General features: G+C 38.4%; 1 protein-coding gene across 5 annotated transcripts in view; it reads left to right on the forward strand.

Annotated features, from left to right (window-relative positions):
* Positions 1-21145, forward strand: part of Dock7 (dedicator of cytokinesis 7) — a 196552-nt gene that overhangs the window by 116860 nt on the left and 58547 nt on the right. For 3 of the 5 annotated variants that reach the window (XM_085839169.1, XM_085839170.1, XM_085839173.1), the window contains exons 21-28: positions 3715-3879; positions 5919-6088; positions 12999-13088; positions 14272-14361; positions 15271-15366; positions 17350-17490; positions 17591-17704; positions 19362-19532. In XM_085839169.1, coding sequence (XP_085695295.1) covers positions 3715-3879; positions 5919-6088; positions 12999-13088; positions 14272-14361; positions 15271-15366; positions 17350-17490; positions 17591-17704; positions 19362-19532 — 1037 coding nt within the window. The remainder of the gene's footprint in view (positions 1-3714; positions 3880-5918; positions 6089-12998; positions 13089-14271; positions 14362-15270; positions 15367-17349; positions 17491-17590; positions 17705-19361; positions 19533-21145) is intronic. The other 2 variants (XM_085839171.1, XM_085839172.1) reach the window with 1 other exon arrangement.

A 21145-nucleotide genomic window follows, 5' to 3' on the forward strand; every position in this document is an offset into this window, starting at 1 on the left:
ACCTGCATTCACATGCATGAGTGCACCTGCATTCACATGCATGAGTGCACACAGAATACACTGTGTGGTTGAAAGTAGAAGGATCTAAAGCAGAGATGGGCTTATACACAGCTTCTTACCCAAAGTGATAAAACCCCTAATACTAAGGTGAGAGGATAGAACAAGGACAGAGGACGGTTACTTTTAGGATGGCTTTTAAGAAAAGAAAGTTAGGCCCAGGCAGTGGTGGTGCATGCCTTTAATACCAGCACTTGGGAGGCAGAGGCAGGCGTATTTCTGAGTTTGAGGCCTGCCACAAACCCTCTGGGTCCCTGTGTCTGAGTGGAACGGGTCTCTCGGGCAGGTGGGCAAAGCGTTGGATGAATTGACAGACAGATGCACACAGGAGAGGTTGTGTTGAATCTGAATGTATTTTTCAGGTCGAGCATCAGACTTTTTATAGTACAGAGAATACAAGGGGTTGCAAGTCACATCAGGCAAGGTACATTGAAGTTTACCAGATACAAAGGAATGACTTCTGAAAGGAATTGCAGGAACCAAGTAAATGTTTACAATAAAGATAAGCAGTCCAGCCTAGGATCAGCCTAGTGATAGGCAAGATTTTCACACTTTAGTGTTAATAGCACCAGGGGGTTCTGCTCTTGGCAGGCCTCAAGAATAATGCAATGTCACAGATTCCTAAATTCCTAGGCCTTGCTAATTCTTTTATTTATTTATTTATTTATTTATTTATTTATTTATTATATGTAAGTACACTGTAGCTGTCCTCAGACACTCCAGAAGAGGGCGCCAGATCTCGTTATGGATGGTTGTGAGCCACCATGTGGTTGCTGGGATTTGAACTCTGGACCTCTGGAAGAGCAGTCGGGTGCTCTTACCCACTGAACCATCTCACCAGCCTGGCCTTGCTAATTCTTATCTTATCTGGAGAATCTCCATTTGTCTGGAGAGTATACCAACTTGCTTTTGGTATGCAATGTAGCCTGTACTAAAGATTTCTATCTCAGTGAGATTCCCAGGCTCTTTCTGCAGACCAGTTGAGCCACTGGCTCCGTCTATTGTAATGCTTAATTAGTTACTGAATAGATTAACTTCCTTGCTGCCTTCTCACAGGATTCTAAGTTCTGGCAGCTTCTGGGATCTTGGAACACTGGCTTTAGCTATGTCAGAATTTAATCTTAAAAGGCACTTATAATAGGATAAAAAAGAGAGCACGTGGATCCACACACTAGACTAAGGTGGGAATGGAAAATTAATGTATGGGTTAGAGAGAACGCCAGACTTCAGGACTGAGTTTCCGTGAAACTCTTTTGCCTCATGAGTAGCTTCCAAGCCTCAGCCTGTCAAGCTGACTCGACCGGAGAGTGTGGCAGAGGCCAGCCTGGTCTACAGAGTGAGTTCCAGGACAGCCAGGGCTACACAGAAAAACCCTGTCTCGAAAAAAACAAACAAACAAACAAAAAGTTAGTACTTTTTTGAGATTTTAGAAATAAAATAAATAATAAATTGCAAGGCACTGATCAAAATAGTACTGTGTGCTTTATTTTCACTTTGTATGTATCCTCTCAGCCTGCTTGGATAGTCTGTCTTGGTTACTCTTTACCATGAGCAAGGCAACTGTCCTTTGAAAGTATTTAATTAATGGTTCCAGTGGGATAGAGTCTGTGACTATCATAGCAGGGAGCATGACAGCAGACTGCCAAGCATGGTGCTGGAGCAGTAGCTCAGAGCTGGGAATGGTATGGACGCAACCCCAGTGACACGCATCCTCCAACAAAGCTCCTGATCCTTGCAAACAGTTGCATCAGCTGTGGACCAGGCATTCAAGTGGGGGCCCTTCTCATTCAAATCACCCCTTCACAGACGAACACAGTGGCTAACATGTTTCAAGTTTTGTCTAAAGTCACTCAGTTATTACCACAGCCAAAATTCAGCCCAAGCAACAGGCTCCAGAGTATATCTCATACCTAACAGGTGTCCACTGATAAAGATTTTAAGAACAGTTTGGTCTAATGAAGGAAGAAATCAAGAAGTTCGGCTAGAAGGGAAAGCTGGGTTGAGAGAAGCATAAGAGTAGATTGGAAGATGCTGAGATATGGTGCAGCAGGTGAGAGCACTTGTGGCTCTTCCAGAGGATCCAGATTCAGTTCCTAGCACTCTCATGGAGGCATACAGCCACCTGCAACTCCAGCTAGAGGACCTAACACTCTCTTCTGTCCTGTGCAGGTACCAGGCATGCAAATGATACATAAACATACATACAGGCAAAACATTTGTACACATAAGCTGAAAATAAAAAGTTAATGTGAGCATCTTTACCTACTGGGATAAATCATGTGCAAGATAGGAAGAAAAAAACCAAAAACAAGATAATGGAGTGAGAAACGATTTAACCATTGACGAAGGTTCAGGAAATGAAAGTGAAGTTAGATTTCTCCTGGGGAAGGGATATTGCTTTTCCTGGGAAGCTGATAGGAGTTTTACTTTCTATTAAGTTTATAGGTAGATTTGAGACCTTTCATGCTTTGTACATGTTCTGAGTGATATAGAAGGTAAGAATTGCTAAGTGAGTAAGATGGATTTTTAAATGTAATTTATTTGTTATTTTATGCGTATGAGTGTAGTGCCTGAATGTATGTGTACCTCATGCATGCCTGGTAGCTGTCGAGTCAGAAGACAGTATCAGATGCCCTCGAACTGCAGTTAAAAGTTGGTTGTGAGCTACCATGTGGGTTGAAGGAGTCAGTCTTTGGTCTTTGGGAAGAATGGTCAGTGCTCCTAACTCCTGAGCATCTCTCCAGCCCCTGGACCTGGGTTTGGAGAGGATTCTGTTGATTTGGAATAATTACTATGAGGGGAAAGAAATAAAGGACTTACCCCGGAACCAGGAAGTTGCTAAGCTGTCTCAGGATTCTGTCTCTGTGCTCTCCTCCTAGTTCAGTCCATGTTCATTATCTTGTAAATGGCCATTTCACTATTTAACCTTCAAGAAACTTGCCTGGCCTCATTTAGCTGTCCATAGTTTTCTGTCATGATTAAATGAATAATCACAGAACTGACACCTTGTTCTGGTGGCCTCTTGCTTACCTAGTTCTTCAATGTGCTGTCGGAATCCCCTGGTTTTAAAGAATTGTTGCAATGTGTCGACATGGAGGGTGGTGTGGGTGGTGTTTTGTCATTTTAGGTGCTCTGCTGCCTTCAGTTTTACAGCCCCTCCCTCTTCTAATTCTTTCAGAGTTGATAATTTCAGTCAAGTTGTTACCTATTACTCTCTTTTCATATTATTGTTTTTAATAATTTCATTGTTATTTTAAATTTCTTTAAAAGTGATAGGTGCACATTGTATGCTGTTTAGATTTTTAGAATCATGTTTAAAATGAGAATTTCACTCTTGAGGTTGTCTACAAGATGGATTTCTCTGTGCTTTGTATTACCTCTCAAAATAGTTTTTTTTTTTCCTGTTGGGCAGTGTTTTTGTTTTAGTTAATCTAATTATCTTTGTTTTAATTTACAGTTTTCAAATTAAATTTACAAGAATACTTTCTGTTGAACTAGTACAAAATTCAAAATCAGTACAGTATTTTTATATCTTATACATGTAAGATATCTTACCATTCTGTTTATAGCCTTTTGTAAAAGGGACAGAGCCTTCTTTCCTGTGGAACTGCAAATCTAAAAACATTAACGCAAAAATATTTTCCTCTTTTTGAAAAGTTAATCTAGGGCAAGCATCTTTTGAAGCTATGGCATCAATTATAAATCGACTTCACAAAAACTTAGAAGGAAATCATGACCAGCATGGCAGAAACAACCTTCTCGCATCGTATATCTATTATGTGTTCCGCCTGCCAAATACTTACCCTAATTCACCTTCGCCAGGTATTTTATTCCTCTTAGTACTAAACTCTCTTTCATGAAGTGTTCTTGCCAAGACTGAAGTACTCAGCTAGTCCATGGTGTGATTCACACATTCATCACATTTATTCACTCTCTACTAAGGAACATTCGCTGGCTTAGCCATCGAAGGGATATGTTTCCTTTTAAAACATCATTTATATACATCTTCCTTTAAGTTGATTTGGAGAGTTGGCTAAATTAATTATTGGAAGTGAACCTTGACAGTCTCATCATCCATCTCTGAAAGCATTTTATCATTTCTTGTTAAAATTAATAGTCTTTATTATTTTCTTTGTCATTCAGAGTGGTTTTGGACATTTTTAAGGAGACACATTGTACTCCAGCCACATATGTAGCAGAGGATGGCCTTGTCGGTCATCAGTAAGAGGACAGGCCCTTAGTCCCATGAAGGTTCTTTGCCCTAGTGTAGAGGAATGCCAGGTCCAGGAAGCAGGAGTGGGTGGGTTGGTGAGCAGGGAGTGGGGGGAGGGGATGAGGGTTTTCCGAGGGAAAACCAGGACAGGAGATGACATTTGAAATGTAAATAAAGAAAATATCTAATAAAATATAAAATAAAATGAAATTTAAAAAGGAAGCACATTGTACACTAATTTCTATTAACCTTAAAATGTCTATAGTAATATAAAAATTGGTTGTCTCGAAAAATTCCAATTTCTTCATGACCGGTAAAATAACTTAAGCTTTCTAAATAATAAAGCCGCAAGTCATTTCTTGTCTTTTGTATAATGTTGGTGATAGTGGTGTTTGTGAGGGATAGTTGAGTCTCCATTTAATTTGTTAATTATTGAGCTTTGGAAACTGCTTACCTGTTTGCTGTACAAGCAGTCACACAGCTCTAGTGATGATAGTCCATGCCCCTTTGCAGCCATTGGCAACATTACTGGTTTAAGCTTTAGCCTAGAATTTCTTTTATTTGCTGTGAAAATAGGAAATAATGGGTCTTCTCTCCTGCCCCATGATTTACTGTGTGTATTTTAGGCTTTCTAACTTGAGACTCTGAGCTTGGGAGTGGTAGAGGTACTTCCGGAGCACAGCGCCCAGAATGCGTCTCCATCTGCCTTTTTGTTTAGTTCAGTAGTAAGATTTCGCACGTTTGACATGTAACCCTTTTCCTGCCCTGATCTAAAAAACACATACACATTAATTAGCTGGAGATTTGTATCATCTTCAATAAGACATTGTAAAATATTCTACAATTCAAAGACATAGAGAGAGCTGGGGAGATGGCTTATTCTGTAAAAAGATTATCATACAACCATGAGGACCTGAGTTTGATTTCAAAACCAATCATAAGAAGCCAAACATGTTCATAGAATATACATGTGTACACACATGCACAGAAAAGATGCATATAATGAATATAATTGCTGGCTATTTTTGCTTTTATAAATAGTGCTCGATTGTATTCAGACAAAGGAATTCTTTGTTTTTATAATCGAGGCTCTTTAGAATTATCTTTAGGTGTGTGTGTGTCTGTGAGATGTAAAACAAAGATGCTATTTTTTATTTTTCACATCACTTATGAAGATAGAGAAATTAAAGACATACTTTCATTTAACTGATGTTGGTAATGAACTGGATGTCCCTGTAGTGACCATATATCAAGGGGCAGAGCAGAAAGTGTGAGCAAAACGGGAACAGAAGCAGTAGCAGCTGCCATATTTTGTGTCCAAGACACAACTATGTTGAGTAAAGGTGGTGTTTGTATGTTTCTTATTTGTTTTATTTTTTACTGTTCATGAAATATTGAAACATTTAAGACAATGATTTTTACTTATGATCCATATGGTTTGTGTCAACTGCTACAAAGTAGAACTTCACATAGCTGTCAATGGATCTTGAGTGATTTTACTTCTAATTATTTCTTTCTTTTAAAAAAAGAATATGTGTTAATTTTCATTTAGAAAGTAAAGCAATTTATAATTTTTGTGGAATTTTGTAAAGTGGTTATTTTAGGGGGTCCTCTCTTACTAATTATGTGCTCTTTATTGCAACTCTAGGTCCCGGGGGTTTGGGAGGATCAGTGCATTATGCCACAATGGCAAGGTCTGCAGTGAGACCTGCGAGCCTTAACTTAAATCGGTCTCGAAGCCTTAGCAACAGTAACCCAGATATATCTGGGACTCCCACATCACCAGATGATGAAGTTCGGTCAATCATTGGCAGTAAGGTAAACCGAGGACATGCTATCCACTTATGAGAGTTATTGAAGTATTTGATTTATTCTTAATTTTAAGAGGTATTTAAGTTCAAAGTAAGTATGAATTTTTTTTATTTTACTTGAGTTAGAAAAAAGAGAAATATTCCTATTTTGTCAGTAAATACCTTACACATTTCTATTAAATATGTTTGTTTTTATAAACTGGTCTATAGATTGTGCATTTAAAAAATAAATGTGCTAAATTCTAAAATGTGTTCATGATAAGTCATCACATATAACTTGTCTGATAGCTCGTGTGAAAATTTGTTAGATTGGTTCTATAGCATGGGAGGGACCTGTGTGACTGATGTGTATAATAGATGTGCTTTCAGTGATTTGCTGTGTGAGCGCCTCCTTCAGGAGAGCATCCAGAGTAGTTCCTGGCCTTGGTTGGTAAGAGAGTTACATTGCCCTGGGTACATTCACCCTGGGTGAACTGCACTAGGACTAGAGAGTGTGATTATTTAACCATGCTTAGTAATTAACCTAGACAAGAGAGGGGCCAAGTAGGATAAGACCCACCAACACTTTACTCAGAACCTCCATTATTATCACACCAAAAATATTCAGGAAAATTACTTTTCTACATTTACAATACAAAGATATCTCTGAATTTAAGCTTAGGAAAAGTACTGAGATTTTTTAACCTTATTTTTGTCCTCAATTTGTTGTTGTTGTTTAGGAGAGGGAAGTACTGAGCAGTAGTGTACTGCAGAGTTTATTCATAGTCAGTAGAGTGACTTCTGCTTGAGAACTACAGGACTTGTTGTCCAGAGCTAGATAACATATTTCTCAAGATTCTACCTTAGAAACATCTCTTAATTTCTATACATTGTGCCTTGTTTAACAATTATTCTTTTTATATTTCTTATATAACTTCAAGATTTAGAACAAGGAAGTCTATATTACTTGGTATTCATTTTGCTTTTTAAGAAAATCATTAAGTGAAACATAGTAACAACTTGTCCAAATATATATGAAATTAGTATACACATGTATATGTAGGTGTTTATACTAATTTCTTTTTTTTCTTTTTTTACGTCATCACAGCATGTCTTAATTAAGTTTTCTTTCTTTGAGACAGTGTCTCATTATGTAGCCCAGGGTAGCTTTGAACTCCTGTTCCTCTTGCTTCAGCCTCCCATGTACTGTGATAACAGGTATGTGCTGCCAACTGAGATCTAATTAAGCTTTATTTTAAGTAGTTTTACACTTTTCATTTTCATTGAAAAATTGGTACATTACTTTCATATTTTTCCTTAATGTTAATAACATACTTTTATCTTATAAAAATGTAAGGAGTCTAAATTTTTGTATGCCTATTCTTAATTTATTCTTACTTCATTGTCTAGGTTATGACGCCATATCTCCTTCCCCTTAGAGGTGGCATCTTTTGTCTTAATCGTGATCTTCCCATGAGTCTTCCCTCAGGACCAGTCACTTAGCCTTTATGGTTTCACTTCATGCATTTTGTCACCCTTATTTCTTTGTAGTGTCCCACCTCTAGGAATTTGCTTTCCTTTTCAGCTTCCACTCACTTAGTCTTGTTTTCCTCAGGAGGAAAGAGGGAGGAGTTTCCAAATGTTCTGTCTTCCTCCTTGTCATCATAACTAGTCAGAACCAGTCATGTGTTCTTGTCACAATCAAACCTCAATATCTCTTTTTTTTCCTCAAACTTAAAACCATCCTTAGAAACAACGGACTGGCTCTTCTGTGTCCTGAAAATGGCAGCTAGCCTCATCTGAAGTCCCCCATGCTCCAGGCAGGCAGACATTCCATGTGCCTTTCACTATTTCATTCTGCCATAGGTTATTACCACAGACCACCTAATACCTTCTCCTTCTTAGTCTTGACCACTGTGTCCTCCAGCTTTTGTCTTCCGCTTAAGGGAGATGTGAGGTTCCCTTTTGCTTACAGTCTATTGTGTCTTCTTGTCTGTGAGTCTCCTTCTTTTTTCCGCCTACTCAGGATTCCCACTCTAGGAGTTCTTTGATCTCTTGTCCTGAATGATCAGTTCTCTCCTATATACTGAATCATTTTCATTCACAGACAGACAGACATGTTAGTTCTCACTTAAAAAATTCTCCCTAGTGTTCATGCTGCTACTTTGTACACTATTTTCTGGTATTGGGGGGGTGGGGGAGGGAGTGTATCCTAGAACCAGTGCTGGGATTAAAGGAATGTGCCATCATGCCAGCTCTGCTGTCTCTTAAAGTAGAGCCCATTATACTTTGTGTCTAGGTTCGTTTACTTTGTAAACCTTGTATCTTCAGTTCTTTTACTCTTGCTGTCTTTTTAAATTAACTTTCCTGCTATCTCCCACCCAAACTGCACTTGTTAATATTACAGTTGTTCTCCACTGTGCTAAATCCAATAGTTGTGTGTCCAAACTTGGATTTTAAAATTATTTCTTTCATCTTAACTTACGTTTTTATGTGTCTTTGTGTATGGTATGTGCAAGTGAGTGAAGATGCCTCTGGTAAGAATATCAAATGCCCTGTGGCTGAAGTTGCAGGCACTGTGAGCTGTCTGACTGGGAGCCCAGCACAGAGCCTGTGCAAGGGCAGCCCTGCTCTGAACCTCCGGTTCAGTCCTGCCCGGATCTTTGACACAAATTCTTGGTTCAGTTTGCTTGGCTTCTGAGACTCTATATTGTATTAGTGTTGTTCTTCAGAGTTTACTGTTTCTGTCTTTTCATGTTCTTCTACCTAAGTTCCTTTTCTGATAATCTCTTACTTTGCAAGCCTAGTGTTTTTTATTGAGAGCGTTTATAAATGCTAGGTTAATCCCCCCTCACCTTACTTTTCAGTACAGATCTCTCGCAAGAATTCCACTTACCTGTTTTCCTAAGTCCTTTTTCACATTGCACAAATGTTAAACAGAGAGCCTCGGGGTTTTCTATTTAGTTGAGTTTCTTTTTTCTTTTCTTTCTTCCCTGGTGCCCACCCCATCCCATGCTGGAGATTGAACTGAAGGCTTTTCATATGCCTTCTTACCATCTCTGCCATCCTAGTATGAGATGGCAGTGTCCTCTCTGATTTAATGTGCTGGGCTTGAGATGTTACCCTGCTGTTACTCTACCTTCTGTTCACAGCATGATGTCTAGGGGGTTGCTTTACAAGTTAAGATACACAAGAGAAGTTGAGTCAAATTTTATCATGTCTCTCAGCACGATCCTCCTGTGACTACTCTCTGAGATCATTTAGGATTTTACTTAGAGGACCTCCTTCTAGTGAGGTCTGCCTAAGGTTCTTGTCAAATTCTTGTTAACTGGTGTTTTAGTCTCTTTTCTTTGCTCTGAAAAAATGTCACTACACAAGCAACTAGAAAAAGGAAGCACTGTATTTAGTTCACACTTGCAGGTTATGTCAGGGAGGACACAGTGATAGGAGTGCCCACCTCGGATCTTTAAGAAGGAAGCAGAGAAGGAGGACTGCATGCAGGTCTCAGTTCATTCTCCATTTTATATAGTTCAGGATCTTCTGCCCAGAGAATGGCCCTGCCTACAATTCATAAAAGTCTCCACATACCAATTAGTGCAGTCAACACAACCCCACAGATGTGCCCAGAAAGCCATCTCTAGGTGGTTCTAGATTCTGTCAAGTAGATAATTAATACCAATCTTCATAGTCCACCCATTGCCAGTTGGCACCCAGACAAATCACTTTTAAACCATATCCTACTACCCTTTGATCCTTTAGGCTATGACCAAGTTATAATATAAAATGCATTCACTCCAGCTTTAAAAATCCTCACAGTAATTAAACTTCAAAATTCCACATTGCAGGTTAAATAACTCCCACATATAATGACACAGAAAAAATACTCCCATCCCCAAATGGAAAAACTGGGATATAGCAAGAAAGAATCACACCAAAGCAAAACCAGAATCAATAAGAGCAGCCACCAAATCCTGCGGCTCCGTGTCTGGCATCTGGACTTGTGATTTAGTCAGTTGGGTTCCAAAAGGCTTGAGTAACACTCGCCCTCCATCTCTGGGGCCCTTGGAACCCTTAGAATCTCTAAGGCTAGATTCTTCTATGCCCACAACTCTAGACTCATAGTTTTGACATCTCCAATATCTTGAGGTCTCCATTGAAATGTAGGCTCTACCTTCAAGGATTTGCACAGAGGCCTCATAAGGCCTCCTCCGAGGACCACAACCTATCATACATTGCTTGGCCTCAGTTGCTTTCCATGGCCCTCTCAGTCCCTCAAGTTTCATGCCTTGAAAAACATGGTCAGGGAGATGACCTCAAGATGTAGCCTGGGTTCCTTGGGATATAGGTGTCTCAGCTTCAGTGTACTGATCCCAGGGAGACATTTTTCTAGGCAATTGATTTTGAGAATTGGATCCCTCAACTTAAGGGTTATTCTTTAAGTGAATTTGGATCTTCACAAGTTGGAGCCTCTTAGAAGTACAATGTTGCCTACAGTGTTGTCTCAGTGCTGCACAGGGTTCTCTTTATTAGTTCTGATCTCTTTAATGGCTGTTTTCTTATCAGCAGGTGACTGTTCCTATCTTAACATTTCCTGAGTCATACAAATTAATTAGTCCATTAGCTTTAGATTTAACTTTATTCCTGTTCTCAGGACACTGGCAATATGAAACCAGATTCTTGAGCAAAATATCCATGAATGGCCCCCCAGTTCCGATCTTGACAGAGTCATAGGCCAAGCTGCCAGTTTCTGCATGTCTTGTAGAGTTTGTACCCCACCCCAGGGTAGCTCATTAAGCTCTGCTTCCACTCCTCAAAGGTTTGTCTACCTACAAGGTAAGACAAAATAATAGTATTGGTATTAGGCAAACACACACACACACACACACACACACACACACACAGCTGGCTACATTTTACCTTTTCTTTTTTTTCTTAAACAGCTAGAAAGTTGTTACATTAGTATCTTTTGGTAATGAATTTGTTTAAGGACTGATGGTAGGTAGGTAGGTAGGTAGGTAGATGTACACACACAGACACATATATACATATATACATATATACATATATATGTATATATATATATATATTCAATTTTATATCACTTGAGTTATGAAAGTTATTTACCTCACAAACTAATCGACCACATATTGTCTTTAGCTTTTTTGTTTGTTTTCTGTTTTAGAGAGAGAGGAGCAGGTGGTTTTCTGTGTAGCCCTGGCTTACTTTACTTAGCCTTTGACGTGTAATTACAACTATTCAAGCATCAGTGTTGTGTTTATGAAGTATAAATGGCAGCAAACTGATAATTTATTCTGATATTAATTTCCATAAACATTATTTTAAAAAGAAAATTTTAAACAAGGCTATAATACATTTGTACAGGCAGTATACTCTTACTCATTACAAATCAATTCATTCAAATACAAAATTTTAATCTCTGGAATATTTTTGTATAAACTACTTTTGGTGTCTGCCACCTTCAAGGCATTACCCTTTGACCTTCCTTAAACCATGATGAAGGTTATCGTTATTATTTCTACTTTGTAAATAAGAAAATGAATAAAAAGTCATTTATTTTAGACTTCTAAATTAGCGAGCAGAAAAGTCTGTATGAACCTTATCTCCCATCTTAGGCAGTCAATGAAGGAAAATGGATAATTATATTAATATTAGTTACTTCAACTGTTCTGTGTTTGAGAAGAAGAAAAAAAAGAAGAGAAATATTCTCCCTAAAGTCAGAACTTGAAGCAGTGGTTAGTTCCCTTTCAGAAACGTTTCTTGAGATACTAAAAATGTGTTGATGTGTAGGCCTTCCCTCACTGACTCGCACTGACCTGTTTCATGGTGGGCTGGGGCCGTTGCATTGCCGTTGCTGTTGGGAATCTTTCCAAGGGCCGGCTGTCTAAATAGACCTAGTGGTCAGTACACCAGCATGGCTTCCTTTCCAAGCAGTCTTAGCTTTGGTAGTTTCTGGCTCTAGTACATTCGTGGCTTTAGTATTTTTAATCAGGTTGCTTTGGGTTGTCTTTTCTATCCTTAAATCCTCTAAACACCCATTACAACTTGCTCCAACTCCATTTAGCAGGTTCTCTCCCCTTAGGTGAGTTTGAAATCTGGAAGTTGGGGGATAGAGAACAGAATATGAATTTTATAAAGCAACTTTACATGATTCTAATAATCTTAGGCTTGGGAAACTGAAGTCAGGCCTCAGCTGACTTCATCAGCAACCAGTAATCTCTTTCAGTAACTTGCCAGTATATTCTTTAATGATAACTAACATATTAAAATTTAATGAGAGTGATGATAAAAACACAATTCCTAGAGAGAGACATAATGTTTTTCTTATATATTTATATGACATAGAACCCATACTTCTAAATGACCAATATTAATAAAAAGAAATACAATTTCACATTTACTGTTGTTATTAGGAAGGGACAAATTTAGCTATTCTTTTATATAATGTTTTCCCTCATGTTTTTTATTTTCTAAAAGAAAATGAAAGAGGAAAGGTCAACAGACTTGTGGAGCTCTCACTGCAGAGGAGCTTCAGCTAGTAGGAATGCAGTGAACGTAAGGGCTTCTAGCAGAGTGCTTATTTTCTTCCTCTAAGACTCACTTCAGTTAAGAGTTTGTACCATATTTAGGAAGCTTTGTGAGGGTAATGCTGTAGACATTTCTGTGGTTTGTACTTTAAGGCAGTCACCTTACATTGAAATGACCTTTAAGTACTTTTCTTTTTTTTAAAGTTGCGCTATATGATAAGATGATGTGGATGACCTAACCCTCTCTATGGACCTGAGATCTTTCGGGTTGCTTTAACAGTACTAATGAAGACCATGTTTGCATTGGGAGTTCTGCGTTTCTCTAAGGATAATTCATAGCATGCATCATGTAACATTTCTCTCCTTTCCAACTGCTCTCTGTTATGTGCTTAGGGTTTAGATCGCTCCAATTCCTGGGTTAACACTGGTCCAAAAGCTGCCCCATGGGGATCCAACCCCAGTCCAAGTGCAGAATCAACACAGGTGGTGTTTGCATTATAGGTTTCTTTATTGGCTGCTGCTGCTTCTCTTTAGAACATTGCCTTCTAGTACATGCTGTGGTTTCAGTGGCTTGCTTTCATTTAGTCATTATAAGTGTGCATTTTTACCTAGCACATTCCCCAACTACTTTGCATGAACCCACCAGTTGCACCAGTAATGCTCTCCTCTTGTTTCTCTGTCTCCTCCTGCCTCCTTTTTACACATCATATCAGTGTCGTTGTGCCTGCTGTTTATGCGCTGAGCGCTTTATAGCAGGTTCTCTTCAGGGCTTGTACCTCTTTAGTAGGAAGTTGTTATGTAGAAAATATCGAACAGTTTTCCATTTGATTGAACCTAAATCTAAATATATCATTTCCTGTGGCCTTTATTACCTTCGCTTTTTCACAATCACCAAATAGAAAGATTGGTAGTAAATCTAAGTTAAATATAAATAAATATGAGGTGTACAGTACGTATACTATAAGGATAAATGCTGGCGGAAAACCTGTTTAATTTGTAATGTGTTGCAAAGTATGAAATTTATTATAATTATGACATACTTTAAGACTAGTTGCTTGATAACTAACTGCATGATGCATCAAAATATACTTCTTATCTGTGTATTGGCTTTGAAGAAAAATTCTCTAATTCCTAAAAAAGAATCCAGTTCTCCATTTAAGATTTAAATTGTATTGCATATAGTTTATGACAAACTTAAATGTTCTTAATAGAAAAAAATAAAGTTTCTAAATTCCCATTTAAGATTATAACTGACTTATATTATGCACAGTTTATGACAAACTTAATTGGTATATTTTTAATAAAAAGGTAATGTTTTGAAAGTTTTCATTTCCCTTATTGAGTACAAAATTCTTGATTTCTATGTTTTTTGTCAGACAGCAGTTGAGAAGTATGTTTTTGCTTTTTATATGTTTCCGCTAGATATGTGCATGTATAGATTACACAGGTAAGTTTCATTCTTTGCAGCACTCTGTATCATAATCACTAAGGTAGTTAATCCTTAAAAAAAAAAAAAAGAAGCAGATTCCATACTGCTTTTAATGCAGCTTAAAATAGCGCAATGCAATCAGAAATAGCCTAAATGTTTGAAACTGAGCGTAGCCCGTGACTTGAGACCCTCAACAGTGTTAATGTTCTCTCGCCATTCGTTCACCTTCACCCATAGGCTATGGATCGAAGTTGTAATCGTATGTCTTCGCACACAGAGACGTCAAGTTTCTTACAAACATTAACGGGACGCTTACCAACTAAAAAGGTAGATTCATAAGAAGACAGAGGGGGAAAGTAATTCCAACATTTAAAAACTTAAGAGTTTCCTCATACAACCAGTGTGAGATACTTAAATAATTTTGTTGTGTCTAAAACTACATTTGAATAAACAGTGCTGGTCTGGAGCCTCTGGGCCATGCCACTGCTGTTCAGGGTTTGTTTTCATTAAGAAAATGTTTTTAGTCTTGGAATTGATTGTAGAATATACTAATTCAAATAAGATCATAAAAATTTAATACCAGAAAAATATATGAGCTCTTAATTCTGTTTCTGTAACTGCTTCTGTCTTGTTTTAAATCTCCAGGGAAAGGAAGATGAGTTAGCAAAGTTCTCACTCTTAGTAAGCGATGCTGACTTGCCCTTGTGCACAGCCCTGTCAGGCCTTTCATAGCAGTCTCTGCTACTTTGCAAGTGCTTTGTATGCATATCCATTATCAGAAACTTTCTGCTTTTTAAAAATACATCTTAAACACTTGGAACTTAGTAGCATATAGAAAAGTTTAAATTTGTAATGGTATTTCCTAAATTGTACCAGCAAACTTGATAAATATATGTTCAAAAATATACTTAAAATACATACAAAATCGATTTTGTAGTTGTGAGGTTTTGTATTAGTTTTTCATTTGCAAGTGCAATTTAGGAAGTTGTTTCCTGCCTGTCCTTTTAAAATTACATTTTACTCCAAGATAACATGTAATTTTTCAGCTTTGAACATACCACACTGTGTTCATGCATAAATAGTCGTTTCGTTAATGGGTGTGTCCATGACATCATCCAGTGTTCGTGTGCCCTGTTGAGCTTCGTCCCATTCGCCTTCATTTGTCCCTGTGTTGTCATTTGGTTTGTGTCATCAGCAGGGCTGGCTTGGTAGTAACAGTGATTTATCTCTGGATAGCTTTTTCACGAGGAGCTGGCTTTGCAGTGGGTCGTTTGCAGTGGCAGCGTTCGGGAGTCGGCTTTGCAGCAAGCCTGGTTCTTTTTTGAGCTGATGGTAAGCAAACTGAACGTGTTCTCTAATACTTTCTAACTCATAAGCAATTGTGTATCAGCTCGTTTTTCTTTTATTTTAGAAATTACATCCCCATGTTTGCCCTCAAGCATAATTATACATATTTGCTTCTAAATATAGGCCATGGGTACCAGCACAATATAGGTAAAATCAGAGTGTGTGAGGTTCGTTTCATCTCTGCTTTTGATTTTGTCTTGTTCTTCTTGACTACACAAGGAAATCTGTGACAGTCTGTGCTAATCTGTGCAAGTCAATAAAGTCAGTGTTGTAGATGTTGTAACAATTAATTAGATCTTTATAAATACATCCTGTTATTATTATAGGTGAACAGCACACATGGAAATGCAATTATAGTCAATTTGAGAAACCCTTTTGCATACTTCAATAATGATACACAAACCGATTAATTTTTGTTCATGTCATATAAAACATGGCTGTACTTATATACATGCAGACCTCTTAATGAAGCAGAGCAGTAAGTGCTTATCTGGTGACTATGCAGGCCTGTTGTTACTGAGGCCGTGAGAGGTTAAGTGACATTTTAGTATACACATCCTGTAGGTAGCAGGACTATAACTCAAGTCCTGACATTCTGGCCCTAGCAATCCTCTAGTTTTCTCCCTTAGGACTAGACAGCTCAGATCATGGGATCATTTTATTTCAACAAAAATAATATTTAATAAATAAGGAGCCAAACAAAAGCCAAAACAAAGAAATGAGGACAGGGGGAGAGAGGGAGGTATGAAGGGGAGGGAAAGGGACAGAGGGAGGGAAGAGAGAAGGAAGTTAAAGGGTCTTTTAGAATACAGCATACAGCTCAGTAGCACTGACTGTTGCCTGGATTTGAGATACAAAGCATTTTTCTCTATAGGTTTACTAATCTACAGAAAAGGTAAACCTGGGAATATGTGTGTCCAAAAGCTCATTTTCTCTTAGAATATCAATATCAAATTTATAACTCACATACTTTTATTGTAAGATAGGAATTGGCAATTTGGGCTGTAACAAAAGTCTGCCATGTGTGTTCAGATTTCTTAAATGTGAGTCCAGAGATGACAGTTGAAGAGTTGGCTGTAGCTGGGCTTGGTGGCACACCCCTCTCATCCCAGGGCCTTTTAGCAAGAAGCCTGGATTCTGGGAGTTGTAGTGCACACCCCAGTGGCAGGCAGGCACATCTCTTGAGTTTGAAGCCAGTTGAGACAGCATAGGAATTCCTGGCTAGCCAGAGCTATGTAATGAGACGCTGTTTAAAATGTAGGGTGGGGCCAGGGCACTGGGATACAGACAGGCAGTGGAGGTCTTGCCCATCATGCAATGCCCTGTGCTCATTTGTCACCTCAACAAAAAAAGATTTGATTGTGCTGCATGCTATCAACATGTTAACTCTTTAAATGTAAATGCTTACATTCTTTTTTACCATTACTAGTGTTATAATGAAAATGTATCCAAAAGCATTCTGTAAGCTGAAGTCACTTACAATGATCAACTGACACTTCATGTAATAGCTGTTGATGACTACAGTGATGGCAGGCTTTCTAACTATCGGAGGCTTCTAAGTTAGGGCAGCGGGGTGAAAAATTGAGTGAGTCTTATAATATCTGGATTAAAGTTGTTCTTACGCTGTGAAGTTATGACAGAATAATTTATGTGAGTAAAAGGGAAAGGTTTTATTATGTTCGACATTTCATTGGCATATAGAAGATATTTAAGGAACATTTTCAAAACATTGGGAAATCAAAAACTGTTTTAGTTGACTGCTAAATTACATGGTATATTTTTAAAATAGCCAGAATATTTATAGCCATTACAATTTACTTAAAATTAAGCCAGGTAGTAGAACATACATGCAATCTGAAGACCTGAGAGGCTTGAGAACTCATGGTTAATCTGGGTTATATTGCAATATACTGTCATAAAAATAAAGCATAAACAATATCCCAGATGGTGGTGTGTATCCTTTTACAGGTAAAGAGCATGGTGCACCACTTGTACTTTAATGATAAGCTCGACGCTCCGAGGAAAAGCCGTTTTCCAGAACGTTTTATGGATGATATTGCTGCCCTGGTTAGCACAATTGCTGGTGATGTCGTGTCTCGGTTTCAGAAGGTGATGATGACTTCCCACGGATGTCTCTTACAGGCTGAGAGTCAACCGCTGTGCCTTTTTCATCACCATCATCATTATTATTGCTTATTCTGTCTCCTAGGATACAGAAATGGTTGAGAGACTCAACACAAGCCTTGCCTTCTTTCTCAATGACCTGCTGTCGGTTATGGACAGGGGGTTTGTTTTTAGCCTTATAAAGTCCTGCTACAAACAGGTAATACATACTTAGTAATTGAGTAACTGAAGTACTGTGGTAGCTAGTTTCAGAGCTGGAGCTTCAAGAGTACATGCTGACACTAAATGAAAAGCAGCCCCAGTCCTGTGCTGTTAACGCTGTGGTGGAAATGCGCAGGTGTGCTTTATTAGGACTGCCAGTGGATCCCAGAATAGCGACTGCACCCCGCCTAGTGCTTCTTCCTTCCCAATTAAAGCTACTCAGATAGCGATGGACTGCAGCCTTTGAATGCTGTGCAAGAACAGCATTTGTGTTGGGTGCACAGCTAACTGAATTTTTCCTATCCTTGGTATCTAGGGTTTCACATAACCTAGGCCAGCTCTAAATTCACTGTTGTAGCTGAAGGTGATCTTGAACTCCTGGTCTACTTCCTGCATCCTGTGCTTATGAATGTGAACTATTATGCCAGCTTTCGAGTGGCCCTTAAAGTAAATAGTTGGTTTTCATTACTACTATTTTTAATTAATTAATTTATTTATTTACATTCCAAATGTTGCTCCCCCTTCCGGTCCCACCTCCCAGAGTCTTTCACCCCATCCCCCTGTGGGTGGGAGCCCCCTCTCAGAGTTATTACTACTGTGTAAGCATTAGAGTTTGAACTCGTGGTCAGATATTTACTGACATTTTTGCCTTTTGGAAAAGACTTCTCTTGTCTTTGGATTGGCCCCTTTAAATGTTGTAGTCACTCCAGAGTTATCAAAGCATTGGAAAATAAAATCTCTGGGTTTCATCTCAGAATTGTTGAAGTGTTAGAATGCAGTCGAAGAGTAACACTTATGAAGCCCTTCCTAGCTGGCCCATGGGTCAGTTTTGGAGAGCTGTTGATCAGTAATTCTAAGGGGCTGGATACCTAGCTCAGTGGTTAAAGGCACTGGCCACTCTTCCTGAGAACCTGTTAATTCTCAACACTGACACGGCAGCTCACAACAGTCTGTAACTCCAATTCCAGGAGACCCAGTGATCTCTTCTGGCTTCCCTAGGTGCCAGGCATATACATGGTGCACAAATGTACATGCAGGCAAAACATTCATCTTCAATAAAAGAAAAATTTTTTAAAGAATTCTATTTGGCAATATAACTGTTAAAATTTTGAAGGCTTGCTCAATTGAGATTTTTTTCCTTTTATAGTAATAAAAATTATCTGTGTATAAGTACTGACTCACAGATATTTTCAAAACACTATTCTTTTCCCCCAAAATTTATTTTTTATTACTATTAAAACTTATTCTGGCTTATTGACACTTGCCAACCACTTGATTCAGGGATAAGTATACCTATTAAGTCAGCTGACAGTATGTCTCCTCGAGTATCCTGTGATATAGCTGGGAAAAATAGACAACTATAAATGTATTAAAGAAATCTTTTGATGTATGCTTTTCCCTCGTAAGGTACATTTTTGGTAAGTAGAACTATTAGTGCAGCATTAGCAATAAAAGAATTTGACTTTAGGTTAGTCATGTGGATTTATACTGTAGACTTGTGGATTCGCATTTGTAGTGTTTGGTGTCTTTTTGGGAAAGGAGATATTGTCATATAAGCCACAGAACCCCCAAATACTATTATTGTGTTACTGTGTATTACTGTGGGAGAAAAAATATATCAGTTGGTATTCTCGTATTTACACACTGCTTCCAAGGTATCAGCAAAGCTGTATTCACTGCCAAATCCAAGTGTCCTGGTGTCCCTGAGGTTGGACTTTTTGCGAATCATCTGCAGCCACGAGCACTATGTTACATTAAACTTACCCTGCAGCTTGCTCACCCCGCCTGCATCTCCATCACCTTCTGTTTCTTCTGCAACATCTCAGGTATGCAAAATGTGAGGACATACATATGTTTATACTTACACAAATAGGTGAAAAGCTGTTAATGTGTTGTTTGATGATTAATTAGGAATAGGCTCACTTCTGAGTGCTTTATAAATACTAGCTCATCTAATTACCTGGACAACTCTAGGAGTTTTGTTATTATCCATATTGGATACCTCCAAATCAAAACCATAGAAAGTAAGAATGGTCAGGGGAGGCTGTGAGCCAAGGCTTGATTCCAGAGCCAGTGTTGAGCGCTCTCTTGAGCTCCTTTCGCTCCTGTATGCACACATAGGTGGGCTTACCTACCTGAACTCATTTTTTTTTTGATGTTTTCACAAATTGAGTTTTCTTGAAGCAGATATAGAGACCAAGTTTGGGGTAAATAACTGAAAGGAAGCAAGAACGTGTCAGGCTATAGTGCAAGCCTGCCAAGCTCAGCCTGGATCGCTCACATACTGAAACTCAGTGTACGTTAATGGTTGCGCTTGACTTACACAGCTAGCAGTTTCTTCGAAGATTCAAAAAGATTAGGATTTTATAGTTATAGTGGTATGGAAACCAAGGTTTTCCTCCTCTCTATTAAAATGCTCCTTTCATCTTCATCATGAGTTACACAAGCTATTTGCATAGTAGCTCCTAATGTCTGAAATCAGAGTTGATCTTACGTACTTCCTAATCCTATTTCTATGGTGTAGAATGCCCAGGTGCAGTTCTCTAGGCTAAAACAGTCTTACATGTTTGTTTTTAAAAATTAAAACCTTAGTCAGACGTCCCAGGTGAAGTTCTCTAGGCTAAAACAGTCTTACATGTTTGTTTTTAAAAATTAAAACCTTAGCCAGACGTCCCAGGTGAAGTTCTCTAGGCTAAAACAGTCTTACATGTTTGTTTTTAAAAATTAAACCATAGCCAGGTGTGGTGGCGCATGCCTTTAATCCCAGCACTCGGGAGGCAGAGGCAGGCGGATTTCTGAGTTCGAGGCCAGCCTGGTCTACAAAGTGAGTTCCAGGACAGCCAGAGCTACACAGAGAAACCCTGTCTCAAAAAAAAAAAAAAAAAAAAAAAAAAACAAAAATAAATAAATAAATAAATAAATAAATGAATAAATAAATAAATAAAATAAAATAAACCTTACTTACATAAACTGGAAAAATGGAAAGTATTAGAGAGCCAGCTACAACTTTTTATTTCCACTCTTTCAGTACATCTCCTGGATCAACCTACTGTCACATACCTTCGGCCTCCCTAAAGGATGCATCTAGCTTTGCATTCTTGCTCTGTCTTCTTGTAAAGATGTGGTTATACAGGCAGAGACAAACTAGTCATAAATGTGTTTCCTAAAACCTCCTTACTGCATGGCATTTCCCTATGAAATTTCATAGAATTTCTTGAGTTATCCTGTTCACTTTCTTATTTAACTGTGTAATTTTCAGATTTAATGACTAACGTAGATATGTTAGTTAGGGTTTATTGCTAAGAAGAGACATCTTGGACATGGCAACTCTCATCAAAGAAAACAATTTGGGGGGGCTGGCATACAGTTTCAGGGTTATTTAGTCCATTATTGTCATGACAGTGAGCATTGAAGCATGCAGGTAGACATGGTGCTAGAG

Source organism: Mus caroli, unplaced genomic scaffold (assembly GCF_978045245.1).
Source record: "Mus caroli unplaced genomic scaffold, Mus_caroli_1 scaffold_6, whole genome shotgun sequence".
NCBI lineage: Eukaryota > Metazoa > Chordata > Mammalia > Rodentia > Muridae > Mus > Mus caroli.